An 18281-nucleotide genomic window follows, 5' to 3' on the forward strand; every position below is an offset into this window, starting at 1 on the left:
ATGCTGTCTCCCCTCCCTACATTTGTGCTGCCTTATAGAGTGTGAGGCTACATTAACAACAATATGTTAACCCTTGAGGGCTTAGCTGAGTGCTAATTCATCATTTAGCAGTAAGGCATTCGCCAGGAAATATCCCATCCTCTAACTTCACCACGTCAACCAAGCTTCACAATCATCATTGCTGTGTACAGTATTAAATTGTTTAAAACTTATGCTGTGTGTGTGTTTTTATAATGTCTCTTTTGTCTGGTGAAAAAAATTTCCCTGGAAGCTAACCCCCTCCCCCCCATTTACATTAATCCTTATGGGGATATTGGATTTGCTTAACATCATTTCGCTTAAAATCACATTTTTCCGGAATGTAGCTACAACATTAAGTGAGGAGTTACTGTAGAAGCTAGTTGTAGATTATTTTTCCTCTGATGGAAAATAGATAAACTTCTCCACTCAGCAGTGTCCTTCCAATGCATTGACAAAACGTGCTCTTTTGTAGACATGTGGCACTCCCATTTCCTGTTAACAGCGATGGAAGGATTTTTATGTACTAAACTGTACTTATCTGGTCCATGCAATCCCCAGGTATAAATTCCCATGGCTGTAGGAATGTTTTCTGGAGCTGATCAGATGTTAGGCTCATTGATCCAACTGAGACAACCAGCTGCTCTGGTGTCCAGCCTTATGTTTCTGCACTGGAACCTCTGATGAGAACTCAGCATGATTTTCATACCCTCTGCAAGCAAAACTGCCTCTTCAGCATTGTGGTCAAGGTTCTGGAGATGTAAAGATGATTTCTGACTCTGCACGAGTCCTGGAGCCTCCTTTCACTGATTCAGTAATTTTCATTATCTTTGCAAGAATGGAAGGGGGAGAGAACCAGAAAACAGTGTTTAGAAGCTGAAGTAGCAGAGGGGTGTGTGTGTTAAACTCACTGTCCACCTGTTGCCAGTTATTGTTTGAATGAAGTGACCTCTCAGGACTCAGGTAAAGGATACCCATTGAAACAATTATTCTCCAAAAAACTGCTAACTATCAGGACCCCTATTACTGGTATTTCTTTTCTGTCTTCTTGCAGAATCTGAATTCTGGGCTGCCTTCAGGGCAGATCTGCCATGATGAGCAGCGGCTTGAGGTGATCTTTGCAGATCTGGCCAGGCACAAAGATGATGCCCAGCAGCGCAGCTGGGCACTCTATGAGGATGAAAATGTCATCTGCTGCTATTTGGAAGAGCTGCTCCGTATCCTGGTGGGTTGCTTTCTTAAGTAGGTTTAGTGAAGCCGAGATCCCCTTGTAGGTTTCCTCTCTCAATATTCTTTCCTTAGGGCTTGTCCGTGTGGGGCGTTAGTGTTTGGCAAGCCAGGCGAGACTCGACCGTGCACCAGCTTGCTGCAAAGTAACTCGCTGTTTGGTCACTGCTCCAGTGCAGTAAGGGTCCTGGAGTGTGACTTGAAAGCACAGTATGCTGAGGCGCACTGTGGGACTTTTGCTGCTCTAGAGCAGTGTCCACACAGTGAGTTACGGTGGAGCAAGCTGGGGCATTGCAGAGTCATATCCTAGCTTGCACCACTCGAACTCACCCTGTAGACAAGCCCTTAGTGAAATCATCAGACAGCTGTTCGAGAGTATTTTGCTGTTTATTAATAACGGGTGTTAAACAAGCCCTGCCGTGTGTGTGTGTACACACACACACACACACACACACACACACACACACACACACACACACACACACACACACACACACACACACTAAAGCAAACTGGGACTTAAGTTGCAAGCTTCTGAATAAGGCTCTGTCTGCCTGGGGTCTGTCGTGCTTAGGAACCAGGATTAAATCCACCTTGCAAAATTATCATCCACCCATGTTTTACAGTGCTAGGTTCTTTATTCACCCGTCTTTAAAAAGTAAATAAATAAATAGCCACCAAAAACCTCCTCCCCAGACACACTGCAAGCTCAGTTGAACACTGTTCCACTTGAAACTTGTTTCATGATTTGGCTGGCCAGCATGCATGGACCAAACAATATTAGTGTTCTAGCCTAAGCCCTAACAACGTGCTAACACTGCCTGGTCCTGCCCATGCTGGTCTTTAAACTGTGTGAAAAGGGTTACTGCTTCCAGCACTGTGTGAAGGCCAGTGTAGAAGGTCTTAACTCTTAATTTCTTCTGAACACACGAGCTTCAGCTGCTTCTCCAAGGGCACGTCTACACTGCGGACGATAAAGCAGGACAGCTACGGAGCTACAGCTGTGCCTTAGTGTAGATGCTTGCTATGTCAACAGAAGGGTTTTTTCTGTTGATGCCATCAGTCCATCTCTCCAAGAGACAGTAGCTAGGTTGACAGAAGAATTCTTCTGTCGACCTAGCTGCATCCACAGTGGGGGGCTAGTTCAGCGCTTAGGGCGTGAAGATTTTCACAGCCCTGAGCAATGTTGCTAGGTTGATCTAATTTTTAAGTGAAGACCAACCCTAAAACATACAGCTCATCAGATGGGCTTAATCCAGCTTCCTCTGTTTCTCCCCCCACTAACTCTGCAGAGTGAGATCTGCCAAGTTTGAGGAAGACAATGCAAGCGTAACCAAAATGTTTATAGATTGCAAGCATCATGTGCGTGTGTCTCACATAGCAAGCCCAGCACTGACTGGGGCTTCTGAGTGCGACTGCAACACAAACAGTATTTTCAAAACCCTTCTTGGTACACCTTTTTCAGATGCTTTCAGCATGTAAGACATGCAGGGAGAGACTGCACAGCACTGAGGCAGTTCCAGGAGTTCACTTTGATACGGAATCTCTAGGGCAGCTGTTTCCCCAGGCACTGTCTTTGTGCTTCCCTCCTAATTTCTTTGTAGGGTGGTTGGGCTGTGGAGACTGAAGTCCTGGGGATGGAGGACCTGGTGGGATGGGAACAGTTCTTTATCCTGCTGAAAGGCCAGCCTGACTTGGGGCCTCTCTGTGTTCCAGATAGACCCTTTGGCTTCTCCAGTATGCTAACAATCTCACTTGTTTGATTGTGTTTCCAGACAGATGCAGATCCTGACGTTTGCAAGAAAATGTGCAAAAAGAATGAGTTTGAATCAGTCCTGTCCCTTGTGGCATATTATCAGATGGTAAGAGGTGTTGCATTCTTCCTGTCTTCTATTGGAGGTTTTCCTGTAGACCCTAAGGAGAAGGGTTAACAAGCATGAATGTATGTAAACCTTTTCCCCGTTTGGACAGTTTGCTCTCTGAACTAGACTGAGTTTCAGAAAATCCTCCTTGCGCACTTAGGTAACTATGTATTATACTTGTGGGTTGTGCAGAGCTTTACATGGACAATGAGGAGGTAGGACTGGAGTCTAGCTTCAGGAGCAGTATCTAGTACTGTACCTGTAAGCAGTCTGAAGGGTAAAGATTGCCGATTTCTTTTTAGCTCCACAAAGGAACAGAAGCAGCAGCTCTACTATAGTTTAGAGGAAGGATTTCTGAGAATGCCTTGGGAAGGCCGACAGGTTGTGGCTTCTCCTCTCTTAATTGATGCATGGCTCTACATCCGTAAACAGCTCTGATTAGGAAAGTGGGTTGTGAGGAGCCGCCCTGGGACTGAGGAAGGAAATTGATGTTCTGAGGAAGAAGTGGGGAGTTTGCCTTCCGTGCCTATAGAAATATTTCTCTGCCCCATTCCCTTCCTAAGGCTCACTGCGGTAGCACTTTGACATGGGTAGAAAATGTTTCCTTAGTCCCCAGCCACAGCACAGCAAACAGTGCAGTCAGCTTTTAATAAAACATTGCTCTGTATAAACCCAGAGCTTGGCTGTGGAAGAGGCCGCAACATGTTAGAGAGAACTGGGAAGCCCAGTCAGGAGTACACAGCCCAGGCTGCTGGCGTTCCCAGTGCATTATTGCTCTCCATGGTGTGCTCTGTGAACGTGACGTCACAGGATGAATGACCATGTGGAGAGTGGTAAAGTTACTCATTGGATTTTAGTACCTGTGACACTTGGTGCCAGGATTCCTCTCTCTGTTCTTCTGGGTGTCTTTTGATCTCTCTGACCAGTTTGTCGGCTGGTGTTTGGAGTGGTATCAGGTGAAGCCTAGCTTCAGGGCTCCTGTCAGGGAGAGGGAGAGCTTCAGAGTCAAGCAGAACCACTGCCTTGAAAAGAGATTTGATGGTGGAATTTCTGCTTTGTGCACTCAAAGCCTTCTGATTAAAAACCCATTCTCTCAGCATGAAACCTGACAACTTTATAGCAGCCCTTCAAGGTCCTTTTCATTAATTATCAGAGATGCTGCAAAATCGGTTTAGATTTTAATAGATCCTGATAGATCTTGAGGTGCTAAAATTCCTTTTCAGTTCCACACTCGCACTTCACTATGATTACTCCCTAAGTAAAGGAGGGGTTTGCAAGCTATAGGTCTTCTAGGAGCATTGTATCTGCCCCCTCCTTACCGGTGTCATGAAAGCTGTGTATCCCTGTAAGAGGCACAGGCATTCAGATTGAATCAGATCTGGTTTTGATGGGGCCAAAATAGGATCATACACCCTAGGCTCTCTTCAACTGTCTCGTCACAACAGTCAAACTGCGGATGAGGTGCACGGTATTTCAGGCGAGCGCTATTGCTGCCCTGTACCTTTTGTTAGCATCAATAGTACAGGCATTAGTAGCTGATTCCAGCACAAAGATGAGTTTAAAAAAAAAATCTGTACAGTTTTTAAAAGCTGGTATTGGGGCTAGATCAACTTGTACACTGGAAAGATCTGTGCCATATCTGATAATGGGTTGAAACGTTGGGCTGCCTTGCACTTCTGCTCACTCACCTGCACTGGTCACAGTAAGTGTGGACTTGCAAGCTCTCTGCTTGGCTTCAGTCTTGAACCGAGTACTCAACTGTGGTTTTGTCTAATTGGAAGGATTCCTTTCTTTCTAGGAACACAGAGTGCCATTGCGGCTGCTGCTGCTGAAGTGCTTTGGAGCAATGTGCAACTTAGACGCTGCTATTATCTCCACTCTCGTTAACTCCGTCCTTCCAATGGAGCTGGCTCGTGACATGCAGACTCATACGCAAGGTGAGCCATAGTTATGGACTGCTCCTAGGTGTGACTCCCTAGGGGCACGGCTTTCCATTAGAAAGGTTATGTGCTGTTGGGGAATTTTAAATTTTGGAGTTCAAGCCCATCCTGAGCTTCCAGTTCATTGTGTCCTAAGCATTCTAAGGGAGACATGTACACTTATTTTAAAATAAGTATCAACTTAATTAAACCTTATAAAACCTAGCTTTAGTTTTAATCCTTTGATTTAGGGCTAAATAAATAAATACCTTGTATATTATAGCACCCCACACTTTTGCTGTTGAATATACAGTTATGCAGGGAGTGGCATAAATTAATATCATTTCAGCTTACTCTTTATTTCTGCCAAGTGTTGCTTTGAGTCTCAGCTTTCTGTTTGGTTCATGGTGTTAATGGAAGATGCATGCAGATCCTTGAGGAAGAAATCTGGCCTCTTTCAGGCAGGCTTTGTCTCTGTACACCACCCTTTTCACCCCATTCCTAAGTGTGCATCCCTTGCTGACGACTGGAGAGATGTGTACTGGCTAAAATGGAATAACCCTCCTTGCGATTAGTTCTGTTGCTCATTATTGTCACCAATGTGCTTGGAATGGATGGTGACATTGAGGCTTCCAGTTAGTGCAGAGTGTGTAGGCATAGCTCCTGTCATAGGTCGTCTTCTCTCCTTCCGTTGGCCCTTCATTAGGGTCAGGAGCTACTCTGCCAGGGGTTTAACCATGCGAGATGTCGAGAAGCTGAAGATGGGGATAAATCCCATCTATCATTCCACCAACACTAGGAGTCAGTGCAGGATTGTTCCTGACTCCATGCTTCCTGGCCACTTGTCCAGTCAAGTTTTCAATGCAAGCAGTGGAGCTTCTACCCCTTCCCTGGGGTGATGTGACCCAACACATCTCACCAGTATGACAGTTCACTTGACTAAGTATAACTCTTCCTTTTTTTAATTTATCCCTTGAACCTGTCTCTCAGAGGAGTGCATGCAGGCAGCCTACGGGAGGTGGTGTATGAGTGAGTGCCATGCAGAGCACGTTCTGGACACATGCTGTGTGCCTGGGTCCCGGGTAAAGGACAGATATAGAAGCTGATGCTTCATTAAGATTAACAGAAAACCTGCCTCACTGGGGTCATCAGCACCACTGGCCTGGGAACACACATACTCTCCCTCCCTCTGAAGTCAACTGGATTCGGATCCCTCATATAGCCTGAGCATACCTGAGAACTGGTTGCAAATGAAAGCATCCTGCAGTGACAGGAGTGGGCTGGCTCTGGTGTGTAGGGCTCTCACTATAGGTTGCAGGGACGGCTCTACAGTTTTCGCCACCCCAAGCAGTGCACCGAATTGCTGCCGTGGACGGCGGGGGCAGTCTGTGTGCCCTTAGGGAAGCAGGCGCATTTCCGCGGCGGCGGCAATTCGGCGGCAGCTTCTGTGTTTAGCTGAAGCCGCCGCGGACAGCTGAACATAGATGCTGCTGCCGAATTGCCGCCATCGTGGAAACGCGCGTGCCGTCCTAACGGCACACGGACTGCCCCCGCCGTCCACGGCAGCAATTCGGCGCGCTGCTTGGGGGCAAAACAACAGGGATTGCCGCCCCAAGCACCAGCTTGGAATGCTGGTGCCTGGAGCCGGCCCTGATAGGTTGTCCCAAAGGCACTGGATTCAATACTCTTCCAGGTGCGCTCCTAATCAATTAACTCTGGTTTATTCTGCTGACTTTCTCATCTACTACCTGAAACTAGACAGCTGAAAACAACCCCTCCTTACCAGGGGCCGGCGGGGGGAAGAGCGGGTGGGAGACATGTGAAGCTAATGTGTCAATATGTACAGTTTAATTGAGGGAATGGGTGGTGCTTCCATGTCAAACACAAAGAAACCTGTTTAACAAGCCCCTCTGGGCTGCTGCTGCCTCTTAGGAAAACCAAAGAATAATCTTTACAGCTGGAAACTCCCCTGAGAACTTGTTCACTTTTCCAAGCTGAGGGCGGTTCTCTTTTGCCTTGTTACACGATACCCGTGCTCAGTGCAGGGCGTGAGGACACTGTCACAGTCTGCCTGCCTCTCCCCTGTGTGAACTGTCAGATGCAACCCAGAGAAGGAAAGCATTAATTAAATCTGTGTGGAAATGGAGCAATGGACTGTGTCCTCCTTTGTATCAGATGTAACTCTAAAAACCCCTCTGAGTGGGAGGGAATAACGGGAATGGGTGTCCTTATCCTTATGCAAATGAAATGAAGCCCCCTCTTTCCCTGGAAGGAAGAGGATCAGGCAGCTTCCAAAGTCTGTCTGCAGCTTAGACTTGTCTAGCTCTGTGGTGTGGAGCAGTGGACTGACAGCTGAACTAGGGAATGGTGTGCAGTTAAAACCAGGGACAGAAGAGTTACTTATTTTTCACCCTCACTCCTGAATGCACTATGCAGCATAGTCTCACTCTGCCTGCACTAGAACTACACCGCTGCCAAGGATTCTGCCTTCCCAGCTGTCAGGTTGGTTCTCTCCTCACTGCTTTCTATTTGATGTACATATTCTCTTCAGAAACCTGCCCTGTCTATTCCTGTTGGTTTTGGCGGAACCATGTAGCTAGGTTTCTATAATGCAGGAGGGAGTGTTAAGAGGTTTGTAGTAAATACAGGTCAAAAATAGACTCTGGTCTGATCCAAAAGACAGATTTTCTAATCTCTGCCTCTCCATATGATTTAAATAATGAATTAAGGGCAACTCAGCACTTAACCAGCTGCTAATACTGCTTAAACAGAATAGTTTGTCTGTGCTGAACAGGTCCCATCTGTAATAGGTTGTGCTGCCTTTACTGTTATGCCATTTTCCCTTCACTTGTTTCTCTTTGTAACCAGAGATCCGGGACTCGGGGGGTGGGTTTGGCTTGAAGATTGGTTTACTTTCAAATGTTTTTTAAAAGTTCCATCCATGTGGTTCCCAGACTCTTCAAGCACCTGCCAGTTTAAGCAGATCTAATTGACCTGATCAGCAGCTGGATACTCTGGTGATGGACACTAGAAATGGTACCACGCCCAGGTTGAGATCTCAGCTATACTACTACTTCCCATCCCTTGGATGTCAGGCCACTCTTGCCAGACCTTATGGAGTTTAAGTGTAGGCTAGAGTCTACACAAATGAGTGGGAATTGGGTAGTTGCCAGGGGCCGAGCACAGAGATTCAACACTAATGACAGGAGTAGGAGACCAGAGTGCCAGTTACCAGAGCTTGGAGTACTAGTGAAGTGGTTAATTTTCTTACGGTAGCCTTCGGTAATTTTGCTATCTCCGGATTCTCTGGGACTAATGAGGAAGAGCAATTAACTCTGAAAAGCCATGACATTTTGTAATGAGAAGCAGTAGCAATGCCAGTCAGTACCTTAAATGGTAAACAGCCTTCTCTGCTTTCCAACACTCAGATCTCAGGTTGCTATTCCACTATCCTTCGCCTTAGCAAGCCAAAAGCTATCTCTGATCTTCCTTTTCTTTTCTGAGACCACTATTGGATCAGCCTGTCTTCAGTGGAGGGTGTGGAGAGCATGGAAGGCTTATGCATTATTCTTAGGAAATGTTATTTTTTGTGACTCAGTTTAATCTTGTGCTGGTTGTTACCTGGTCTCAAAGAGTTAACGTCTGTCTAGAGAGATTCTCTGGAAGCAGGGAATAGGCAATCAGAGGGTTAGGGTGTGTCATGTAGCCATGTCTGGGATTGGTAACTGGGCTATCAGGAAGTGAATGGAGCTGCCGTGAAGATACAATGGAGCCTGACAACTAGACCATAGAAATTGGTCCTCATTCACCTTGTCTCAACCAAACCACTAACTTTTTGGAATGTGGATGAGAGATGACTTATCTGACCATAGTCCCTCCTCTGCCTAAACTTGGAGAAGGAGCAGTGCCCATGAAAACAGGCCAGCTGACTGGGACTTGAGGCTTCTGTTAGTAACGTGCTCTCCACAGTGGGGAAGACTTCTCTAATCTGGGCCTCCTGAGCTCCGCTGTGGGCCAGGCAGTAAGGAAGATGCTGTCTGAGAGTCTCCCAGTCCAATATTAAATGAGACCTCCCTACCTAAGCTAGGGAAAGCGAGACAGGTAAGATTCCTGTCTATGGACTTGTATTTTAATCCATTTCTCTGAGCACTGAGCTAAGGAGCCATTGTGAGAAATGCATCCTGAAGCCAGGGATCCAGTCTCAGAGTAGGAGGGCCACAGGGCTCCCCTTGAGTGAAATGGAGGCCCAGAGCCTATCATGGAGTATGTTTACACTGCAGTCTCTGCATCTGTGCCACTCAAGTGTAGCTGCTTCCTGCACTGACAGAGTTTTCGCATCAATGTATATAATGCACCTCTCAAAGAGGTGTTAGTTTCTTCCATCAACCTAGCTACATCTACACCATGGGTGATGTCAATCTAAATACATCACACAGGACAAGACATTTTGCATAGCCCTGAGCAATGTAGCTTGGTCAGTCTAATTCTTAAGAGTAGACCAAGCCTAAGAGGAGTGCACTGATGAGAGACTGTGGAAAGGTCAGAGACATAGTGTGCCCTATGGATCCTTGGCTTGGGGCAGCTTGTTATCAAAACATGTTCAATTCATCCCCTTAAATTTGGGGCTTTCTCTGAGATGGCGACTCTGTATTTACAGCTAGCTTGTTTTGCTGGGGCTGAGCTGCTCCCATTAAGGAAATTAGGGCCTGACATTTAAAATGTAAAATTAGTTTAGTAGCTGGGATGTTTGTGTGGAAGATTGGAGGCCTGTGACTTTAGAGCAGCTTGAGATGTAAAGCCATGTGGCTGGAGTGCATTAAACATATCCCTTTCCACCACCCCCCTTTCTCATACCCCAAATGCTTTTTTTATTTGGAAGCTGTTTATAAAATGCTTGTTCTTGCTGCTGCTGCCAAATCCAAATGATCTAGAATTAACCATTTCCTGGCTCTCCAAAGCTTTTGACTCAGAGTCCTGGAGTCTTTCCTGCACCCCCATCTACCGCAAAGTGGGTCCTCTTGACATTTTCTTGTGGTCTCTTCATCATAACAGAGCTGATGTTGAGGGTTAATTTGCATATTCCTGCTGCTCTTCCTTGTTTCATTTTCTGTCAAATATACCGTACAGTCCTTCATCACACAGACTGGTAGCAGGTATTGTAGGGTGGGTTTTAGTGGAATTACTGCTTGTAAAAAGTGCTTGACTCTCAGCCTTGGAGACTGACGCCCTATGCTCACAGGTACGATGCAAGCAACAGCACTGCGGGCTTCTTCCACACTTCACTGCTAATATGCCTAAATCTTGCCCTGGAGGAACCACCTCTGGGATAAGAGGGGAAGGCAGTCTCTGTGGTCTGTTCATTCCTAGGGTACGTCTACACTATGGGACTATTCCGAATTTGCATAAACCGGTTTTGTAAAACAGATTGTATAAAATCGAGTGCGCGCGGCCACACTAAACACATTAAATCGGTGGTGTGCGTCCACGGTCCGAGGCTAGCATCGACTTCTGGAGCGTTGCACTGTGGGTAGCTATTCCATAGCTATCCCATAGTTCCCGCAGCCTCCCCCGCCCCTTGGAATTTCCGGGTTGAGATCCCAGTGCCTGATGGGGCAAAAATCATTGTCGCGGGTGGTTCTGGGTAAATGTCGTCAGTCACTCCTTCCTCTGGGAAAGCAACGGCAGACAAGCATTTCGCGGCTTTTTTCCCTGGATTGCCCTGGCAGATGCCATAGCATGGCAATCATGGAGCCTGTTTTGCCTTTTGTGACTGTCACCGTATGTGTACTAGATGCCGCTGACAGAGGCGATTCAGCAGCGCTACACAGCAGCATGCTTTTGCTTTTGCATGACAGCAGAGATGGTTACCAGCCATACTGCACCATCTACCAATCCATAAATTGGTAAAAAGATGATCATGGCTACCAGTCCTTTTGCACTGCACCATTTGCTGCTGTCATAAGTGCCCCTGGCTGCTCTTAGCCAGGGGCGCAAAAGCCAAAATTGGGAATGACTCCCAGAGTCAATCCCTCCTTTTTGGCATCTAAAAATAGAATCAGTCCTGCCTAGAATATGGGCAAGTGTACTAGAGAACCACTGTATCAGAGAGCACAGCTGCTCTGTGTCAGATCCTGCAGAAATTATGAGCTGTATGCTATTCACAGGGGGTGCTCCTGCAACAACCCCACCTGTTGATTCTGTTCTTCCCCCAGCCTTCCTGGGCTACTGTAGCATTGTCCCCCCACTTGTGTGATGAAGTAATAAAGAATGCAGGAATAAGACACACTGACTTGTTAGTGAGAAATGAGTGGAGGGCAGCCTCCAGCTGCTATGATAGTCCAGACAGGACAGTAAGGAGTGTGGAGGAGAGGAGCCCAGCATCCCTCTGCTAGTCCAGGGGCAATTGAATCTTTTTTTTACACATGAAGGGTGGGGGCTGACAGAGCTCAGCCCCCTGTTGCTATGACGACGATGGTTATCAGCCATACTGCACCATCTACCAGGAAAAATTAGGGCCAGGCACCCTTGATAGACCTCACCGATGCTAGTCTGCATGGTTACCAGTCCTTTTGCACTGCCCCATGTGCCAATAGGCTGATGACGAGGACGGATACCAGTCATATTGCACCATCAGCCACCCATGGCGGGGGGGAGCAAGGATGTTGGTGTTGAGTGCTGCACCATCGCGTCTATCTGCAGCATTCAGTAAAGATAGGGTGACATGTTAAAGAGTCAAGAGAGGATTGTTTTCCCTTTCACTTCTGGGGGTGGGTGGGGGGGTGCGTAAATTGCCGAGCTATGCCCTGACCCACCGCGGACACTGTGTTTGACCCTAGAAGCATTTGGAGCTCAGCCAAGAATGCAAATACTTTTCGGAGACTGCAGGAACTGTGGGATAGCTTGAGTCCTCCAGTCCATGAGCGTCCATTTGATTCTTTGGCTTTCCGTTATGTTTGTCATGCAGTAGTGCGCTGAGCCCCTGCTATGGCGTCTGTCTGGAGATTTTTTAAAAATGATTTTGAATTTCGTCTTCTGTAACGGAGCGCTGATAGAAAAGATTTGCCTGCCTTTACAGCGATCACATCCGCATGGTCCATGCGGGAGCTCTTCCTTTATTTTGATTTTTAACTGCATCGCCACACGTGCTGATCTGAGCTCCATGCTAGGCAAACAGGAAATATTCAAAAGTTCGCAGGGCTTTTCCTGTCTACCTGGCCACTGCATCCCAGTTCAGATTGCTGTCCAGAGCGGTCAGTGGTGCACTGTGGGATACCGCCCGGAGGCCAATACCGTCGATCTGCGGCCACACTAACCCTAATCCGATATGGTAATTCCGATACTAGTGCTACTCCTCTCGTTAGGGAGGAGTACAGCTCAGTTTAAAGAGCCCTTTATACCGATATAAAGGGCCTCTCAGTGTGGACGGGTGTGGCGTTAAATCGGTTTTACGCTCCTAAAACCGGTTTAAACGCCTAGTGTAGACCAGGCCCTAGTCTCTCTACTGAAACTGTCAGATGGCCAGCTAATGTCAATGGCAGTGGTGTGTTGTTTTTTAACATTGATACTTTGCCTATTAGAAACTGGATTGAGAACCCATTGCCTCACTTTAAATGGGGGCCCACTGAACAGCCCATCAAGTGGTGGTAGTTTTTAATCACTGACCACTTGGGCTAGATTAGAATCAGTAATTTAAGTGAAAGTCTCTCATTATTAATACCTTGAGCCCAACCTGAGCCCCATCCAGTCTCCTGTGGTGTTATTAATATGCAGTGATAACCTGATAGTTTTCTACCCACTGAATGAGGAGTCAGTCTCCCCTTGTTACACAGGTACCCTGGTTTGAAGTCTATCTTGCAAAGAGACGTTTGGGCAAAACTTAAATTCTTGGACAAGTTCCGGCTGATTATGAAACCTGCAGAAGTGTCACCTGTTATGTTCTGAGTGAGGACCATGTTTTCCAAAGGGACTAATAGGGCTGTTATCCTTCGGTTTGGAACAAAGACCATCACATACCTTTCCCCGGAGCTAAGTAAATTCCACGCAGGCTGCCTCTGAGAGATGGGGTTGTGAGGGTTGGATTACAGAAACCCCTTTGGGACTGCCACATGATGTGCCTGGACTACCTCTGAGCCCATTTTCCCTGGGACTTCAGTACCTTGCCTTGTTCGAGCCAGACACACTTACCCGCTGCAAACACAGATCCAAGTCTGAATCATGTCCCCCACAAGCTGCAGGCTTAACTGAAAACAGCTTAAGAAGTGCTCCTGTCTCCAGCACAAAGATATCCAGCTCCCAGTGGGGTCCAAACCTGGAATAAACCCATTTTACCCTGTATAAAGGTTGTACAGAGTAAACTCATAAATTGTTCGCTCTCTATAACACTGATAGAGAGAGATGCATAGCTGTTTGCCCCTCCCCCCAGGTATTAATACATACTCTGGGTTAATTAATAAGTAAAAAGAGGTTTTATTAAAACCTAGGATTTAAGTGGTTCCAAGTAATAACAGACGGAACAAAGTAAATTACCAAATAAAATAAAACATGCAAGTCTAAGCCTAATACAGTAGGAAGCTAAATGCAGGTAAATCTCACCCTCAGAGATGTTCCAATAAGCTTCTTTGACAGACTAGCCTCCTTCTAATCTGGGCCCAATCCTTTCCGCTGGTACAGTCCTTGTTCCAGTTCAGGTGGTAGCTAGGGGATTTCTCATGACTGCAGCCCACTTTTTGTTCTGTTCCATCCCCTTATATATCTTTGGCACAAGGCGGGAATCCTTTTTCCCTCCCTGGGTTCCCACCCCTCCTTCTAAATGGAAAAGCACCAGGTTAAAGATGGATTCCAGTTCAGGTGACATGATCACATGTCACTGTAAGACTTCATTACTCGCTTCCCAGCACACGGGTATACAGGAAGACTTACAAGTAAACACAGCCATTTACAACCAATCGTCCTGGTTAATGGGAGCCATCGAGATTCCAAACCACCATTAATGGCCCACACTTTGCATAACTACAATAGGACCTTGGAATTATATTTTATATTCCTAGTTTCAGATTCAAGAACGATGCATTTATACAAATAGGACGAACACACTCAGTAGATCATAACTTTTGCAAAGATATGTTACATGGCATATTAGCATAAAACATATTCCAGTTATGTCATATTTACACTCATAAGCATATTTCTATAAAGTATTATGGGGTGCAGTGTCACAGAGGTCATGGAATGTACTGTGTCTCTTAACTCATAGCCTGCCCATACCAACCAAGCAGTCTGTGTAATGGAAAGGATGGATGTGGCTAATTTGGTGGCTGAATGGTCCAGTGGCAGGAAGTTGAAGCTAGACAAATTCAGACTGGGTGTTTTTCTAAAAGATCTGGTCTAGGGATTATTTTGGTGAAGTTCTCTGGCCTCTGTTAGAGGAGTTCAGACTAAGATGATCACAATGCTTCCTTCTGGTCTTGGGGAATGAGGGCTTAGCCTAATGCAGTGCCCTCTGCACTCCTCTGTGCTTAGACTCTGACATTATGCATTTCAGAAGAGGAGTGATTGAAAAATGCTTTAAGCTTGGAGCAGCACAATGCATATTGGATTAATACAGCAAGGACTCAGTTCATTATGCTTATACCATTATAAACTTTCTCTTTTAAAATACATTGGCTTATCAGCCATACACAATGAGTAAGGCTGCGAGTCTCTCACTGAAGTCACAGATTCTGTGACTTTCCGTGACTTCTGCAGCAGCTGGTGCTGGCCCAGGAGCTGCAGGGACACGGAGCTGGGTAGGGAGCCACACCAACCCTGTCCTCAGTACCACGGGGGTCCGTGCCACAGTCTGCCCCCCCTCCCAGTGCCAGCGGGGGTCCCAGGCCATGCGCTATGGCCCATCCCCCCTCTCCTCCAGCACAGAGGAGGGTCTTAGGTCACCTTGACCCCTCCCCCAGCACCCACGGCACCCCCAGAGTGTCCCCCCCCCCACGGTAGGTATTTTTAGTAAAAGTCATGGACAGATCACGGGCCCGTGAATTTCTGTTTACCGTCTGTGACCTGTCCATGACTTGTACTAAAAATACCCGTGACTAAAACGTAGTCTTAACGATGAGTATGACACATTGCGTTTCTTTCTGTCTGACTTGAAAGTGCTTGGAGCTGGAGCTCTGATTGTTACTGTAGCAGGATGCTTGCCTCCAGTTCAAGGTTACTGCTGGTTTGCTGCCATCTAAAAATAAACTTTCTCTTGCGTCCATCACTAATTCATAAAGTTTGTCTCCAGGCGGATGTTTGCGTGCTATACTCCGTGCAAGGGCAGTGCTGCAGTATTCAGCCTCTCTCTGCCCTTCATCTGTGCCGTCCCTTCCTTTGGAGCCCCTTGGCATTGCTCATTAACTGGCCAGAGGGGCCACTGTTCCCAGGAGCTGTGTGGCTCCCAGTGCTGCCAACCTAGGAATCAAAGTCTGGTTCCCTTAGAATGGAAGTGTCAAGTTCTGACAGTAGCTGACTTGTGCGTATCCTTGCTGAGCTCCATGTGAGTGGAGCATCGTAATCCTGTTTGACATGTACCCAGCTTTCTTGGTAGAATGGGGTCGTCCTATAGCTCTTCTGGTAGAATCTGGCTTCCCTGCAGCATAATCTGTCTTCACTATTGGACAACTACAAAGCACCACGGTGGCGGATGCAGGTGGGGTGGGGACTGAAACATTTTCATTTTCTCCTGTTGGACTCCTGCCCTGCAACCTCCCAGGATATGTCTACACTCTGTTTTAAACCCCTGTGTCACTGAGTCAGAGTCAGGGGCTGCAGACTCAAGCTTATGCTATGGTGCTGAAAACATCAGCACTGTATAGATGTTGTAGCTCAAGCTGGAGCTCAGGCTCTGAAGTTCAGGGAACAGGGGTGGGCTTCAGAGCTGCAACTCCAACCCCAATGCTTACACTGCTGTTGTTAGTGGCGTAGTGTAAGCTCCGCAAGCCCGAGTCAGTAGACCTGGACTCTGAGAGTCATTCTCAGTATCCCTTCCCTCCCTAACCTTCACCTGATGTCTTTAAACGGCAGCTGCATTCTACCAGTATAAGCATCAGAGAAACACATCAGGAAAGGCTCCCATTCCGCCTAAAGGAGGTGTTCCCTGGTTTATGTGGCAGGAAGCAGAGACTGCTTTTAGCTGAGGTAGCTTTACAGAGTCGTGTCTAGATCCTGTGTTGCCTTGTGTTATGCATGCCAGGTGCACCTTATCACGTGTGTGTTGCCTGTGCTGCCAAAAAACCCTGTGTGTGCTGATGTTCCATTCACTTCAATGGAAAGTTTAAACAGCAGCTCATCGTAAAGCAGGAGGGCTTCAGCCACAGAGGAAAGCGAGTGGTGAGAAGTGATAATATGGGCCTGTATTCTTGCCCCTGGCCAACCTGCAGGGTGTTTTGTTTCCTGTCATCCAAAGATAGATTTGTAAGGCTTTACCAGTATCCACATACCATTTTGGAGCTAAACACTGAGGTTCCTGTCACAGAGAACTAACTGCAAACAGTACCGTGAGTGAAATGACCTTGAATCGTGAAGTGACTTAAGCTTATTTTGGCCCTAGGAATTTGAGAATAGCAGCTCCTCCATTGTCTGATATATTGTAGAGTATCTAATCCCTTTTGTGGCTGGTAGGGGCCAGAGCAATCCATGCCAACCCTCAAGCAACTGGGGATTGTAAAGCAGGCTGCAGGAGTTCCACAGGATCCTGCCTGACTAGTTACAGAGGAACACTTGAGGCTCAAGCTCTCTGCATGAATCCCGGACGCCTTTGATGAGAAAACCTTACCCTGGGGTTGATGCAAGCACGTTGGCTGCTGTCCAGGTCTTCTGACAGATGCTTTGTTTTTATTGCTCCTGGACAGTCATTTTCCTGTGATGCCGCTAGCTTGCAGATCTATCAATGTGTTGTTAGAAGGGTTTATAATAAGACACAGTGAGGCAGAATTAACTGGAACAATTCTAAGGAAAACAGACGGATAATCTCCTCTGTAATCATGACCATTCCCTGTTGCAGTTCAATATACACACAACTCTACTGTCAAATCTTTTCATTTGAGTATTGGAGACAATCCTCACCAGTGCTTAATTTGTGCCAGGGCTGGCACCTCTAGCAGTTCATAGCCCCGGCACTTCTGTGTCAGTTATGAAAGCTTAAAAAAAAAATCGCTTGAGCCCTGGCACCTCTTTCATTACAAATTAAGCACTGATCCTCACCTGCCCTACCCAGCTTTTCCATTGCTGCATTTTGAGATGGGGTAGGGTGGGGCTTATGAAGACCTTCTTCAAGAAGCTTCAGAAAATATGTTTCGGCAAAGGGCTGTCTTACAAAATACCACAGCGAGTTTGAGAAATCTGTGGCAGGAATTCACTAGCATGCCTTACTGCCTCTTGTAACCACTTGAGCTGTGTGCATGCCATCTGATGGCAATAGAGCCCCTCAGCTGAATTACAGTCTTGTATTCTTTCAAAATAATTGTATTAATGCTATTTCCTCTCCCCCCCCCTCCAAATCTGGCCATTGGTATGATCCTAAAAAATGTCATGATTGATTATTGCCTCAGTTCTTCAACACAGGGCTGGCATTGTAGAGGATACAGTGAGTGTCCAGTATCTTGAAGGGGACTAGGGAGGGTTGTAATGCCCCAAAACATCAGCCTATCATTCAATATACTGATAATAAACCATGTACTTGCTTCCGTATTGAGTGATTACATTGCTCTCAAGTCAGCGTTTATTCATGTTCCAGTATTGCCTTTAAAGCTCAAGCACAAACCAGAGCCTTAGTGGGAACATAGGAAGAGTCCAGCATACTGCCTCTCACAATGGCCCCCACCAGATGCTTCAGAGGAGGATGTCAGACAATTACACCTGGACAGTTATGGCAGGAAATTTCTTCCTAACTCCAGGTAATGAGGATAGGCGACTGGTGCCTTCCCGTACTGGGTGCGTACCAGCTAAAGGGAAGGACACGTGACCACCCCACATGTCTACTCTTCTCAGTGACCCCTCCTGCCCTGTGCCCAGCCCAGGGCCACAGCACTATCCCTGTCCCATGTTCCCTGAGGGGGGGGGGAGGATCTGTCCTTCCCTCCCTGTATCTCCTCTTTCTCCCTTCCCCTCCTCCCCCTGTGCGTTCAGCTGCTCTTCCTGTCCCTGGCAGTTGGGTGGGAAGTGGGATGGAGGTGCTTCTGCCTGAAAGAGCTTGGCTGGGAGGTGAGTGTGCGCGTATGTGGGA

General features: G+C 46.9%; 1 protein-coding gene across 1 annotated transcript in view; it reads left to right on the forward strand.

The window, feature by feature from the left end:
* The window catches only part of NCKIPSD (NCK interacting protein with SH3 domain), a 94923-nt gene that overhangs the window by 63957 nt on the left and 12685 nt on the right, over positions 1-18281 (forward strand). Inside the window, exons 6-8 of the mRNA XM_039481641.1 lie at positions 1073-1243; positions 3021-3107; positions 4906-5044. Coding sequence (XP_039337575.1) covers positions 1073-1243; positions 3021-3107; positions 4906-5044 — 397 coding nt within the window. The remainder of the gene's footprint in view (positions 1-1072; positions 1244-3020; positions 3108-4905; positions 5045-18281) is intronic.

The sequence above is a fragment of the Mauremys reevesii genome, linkage group 7 (genome assembly GCF_016161935.1).
Source record: "Mauremys reevesii isolate NIE-2019 linkage group 7, ASM1616193v1, whole genome shotgun sequence".
NCBI classification, from domain to species: Eukaryota; Metazoa; Chordata; order Testudines; family Geoemydidae; genus Mauremys; species Mauremys reevesii.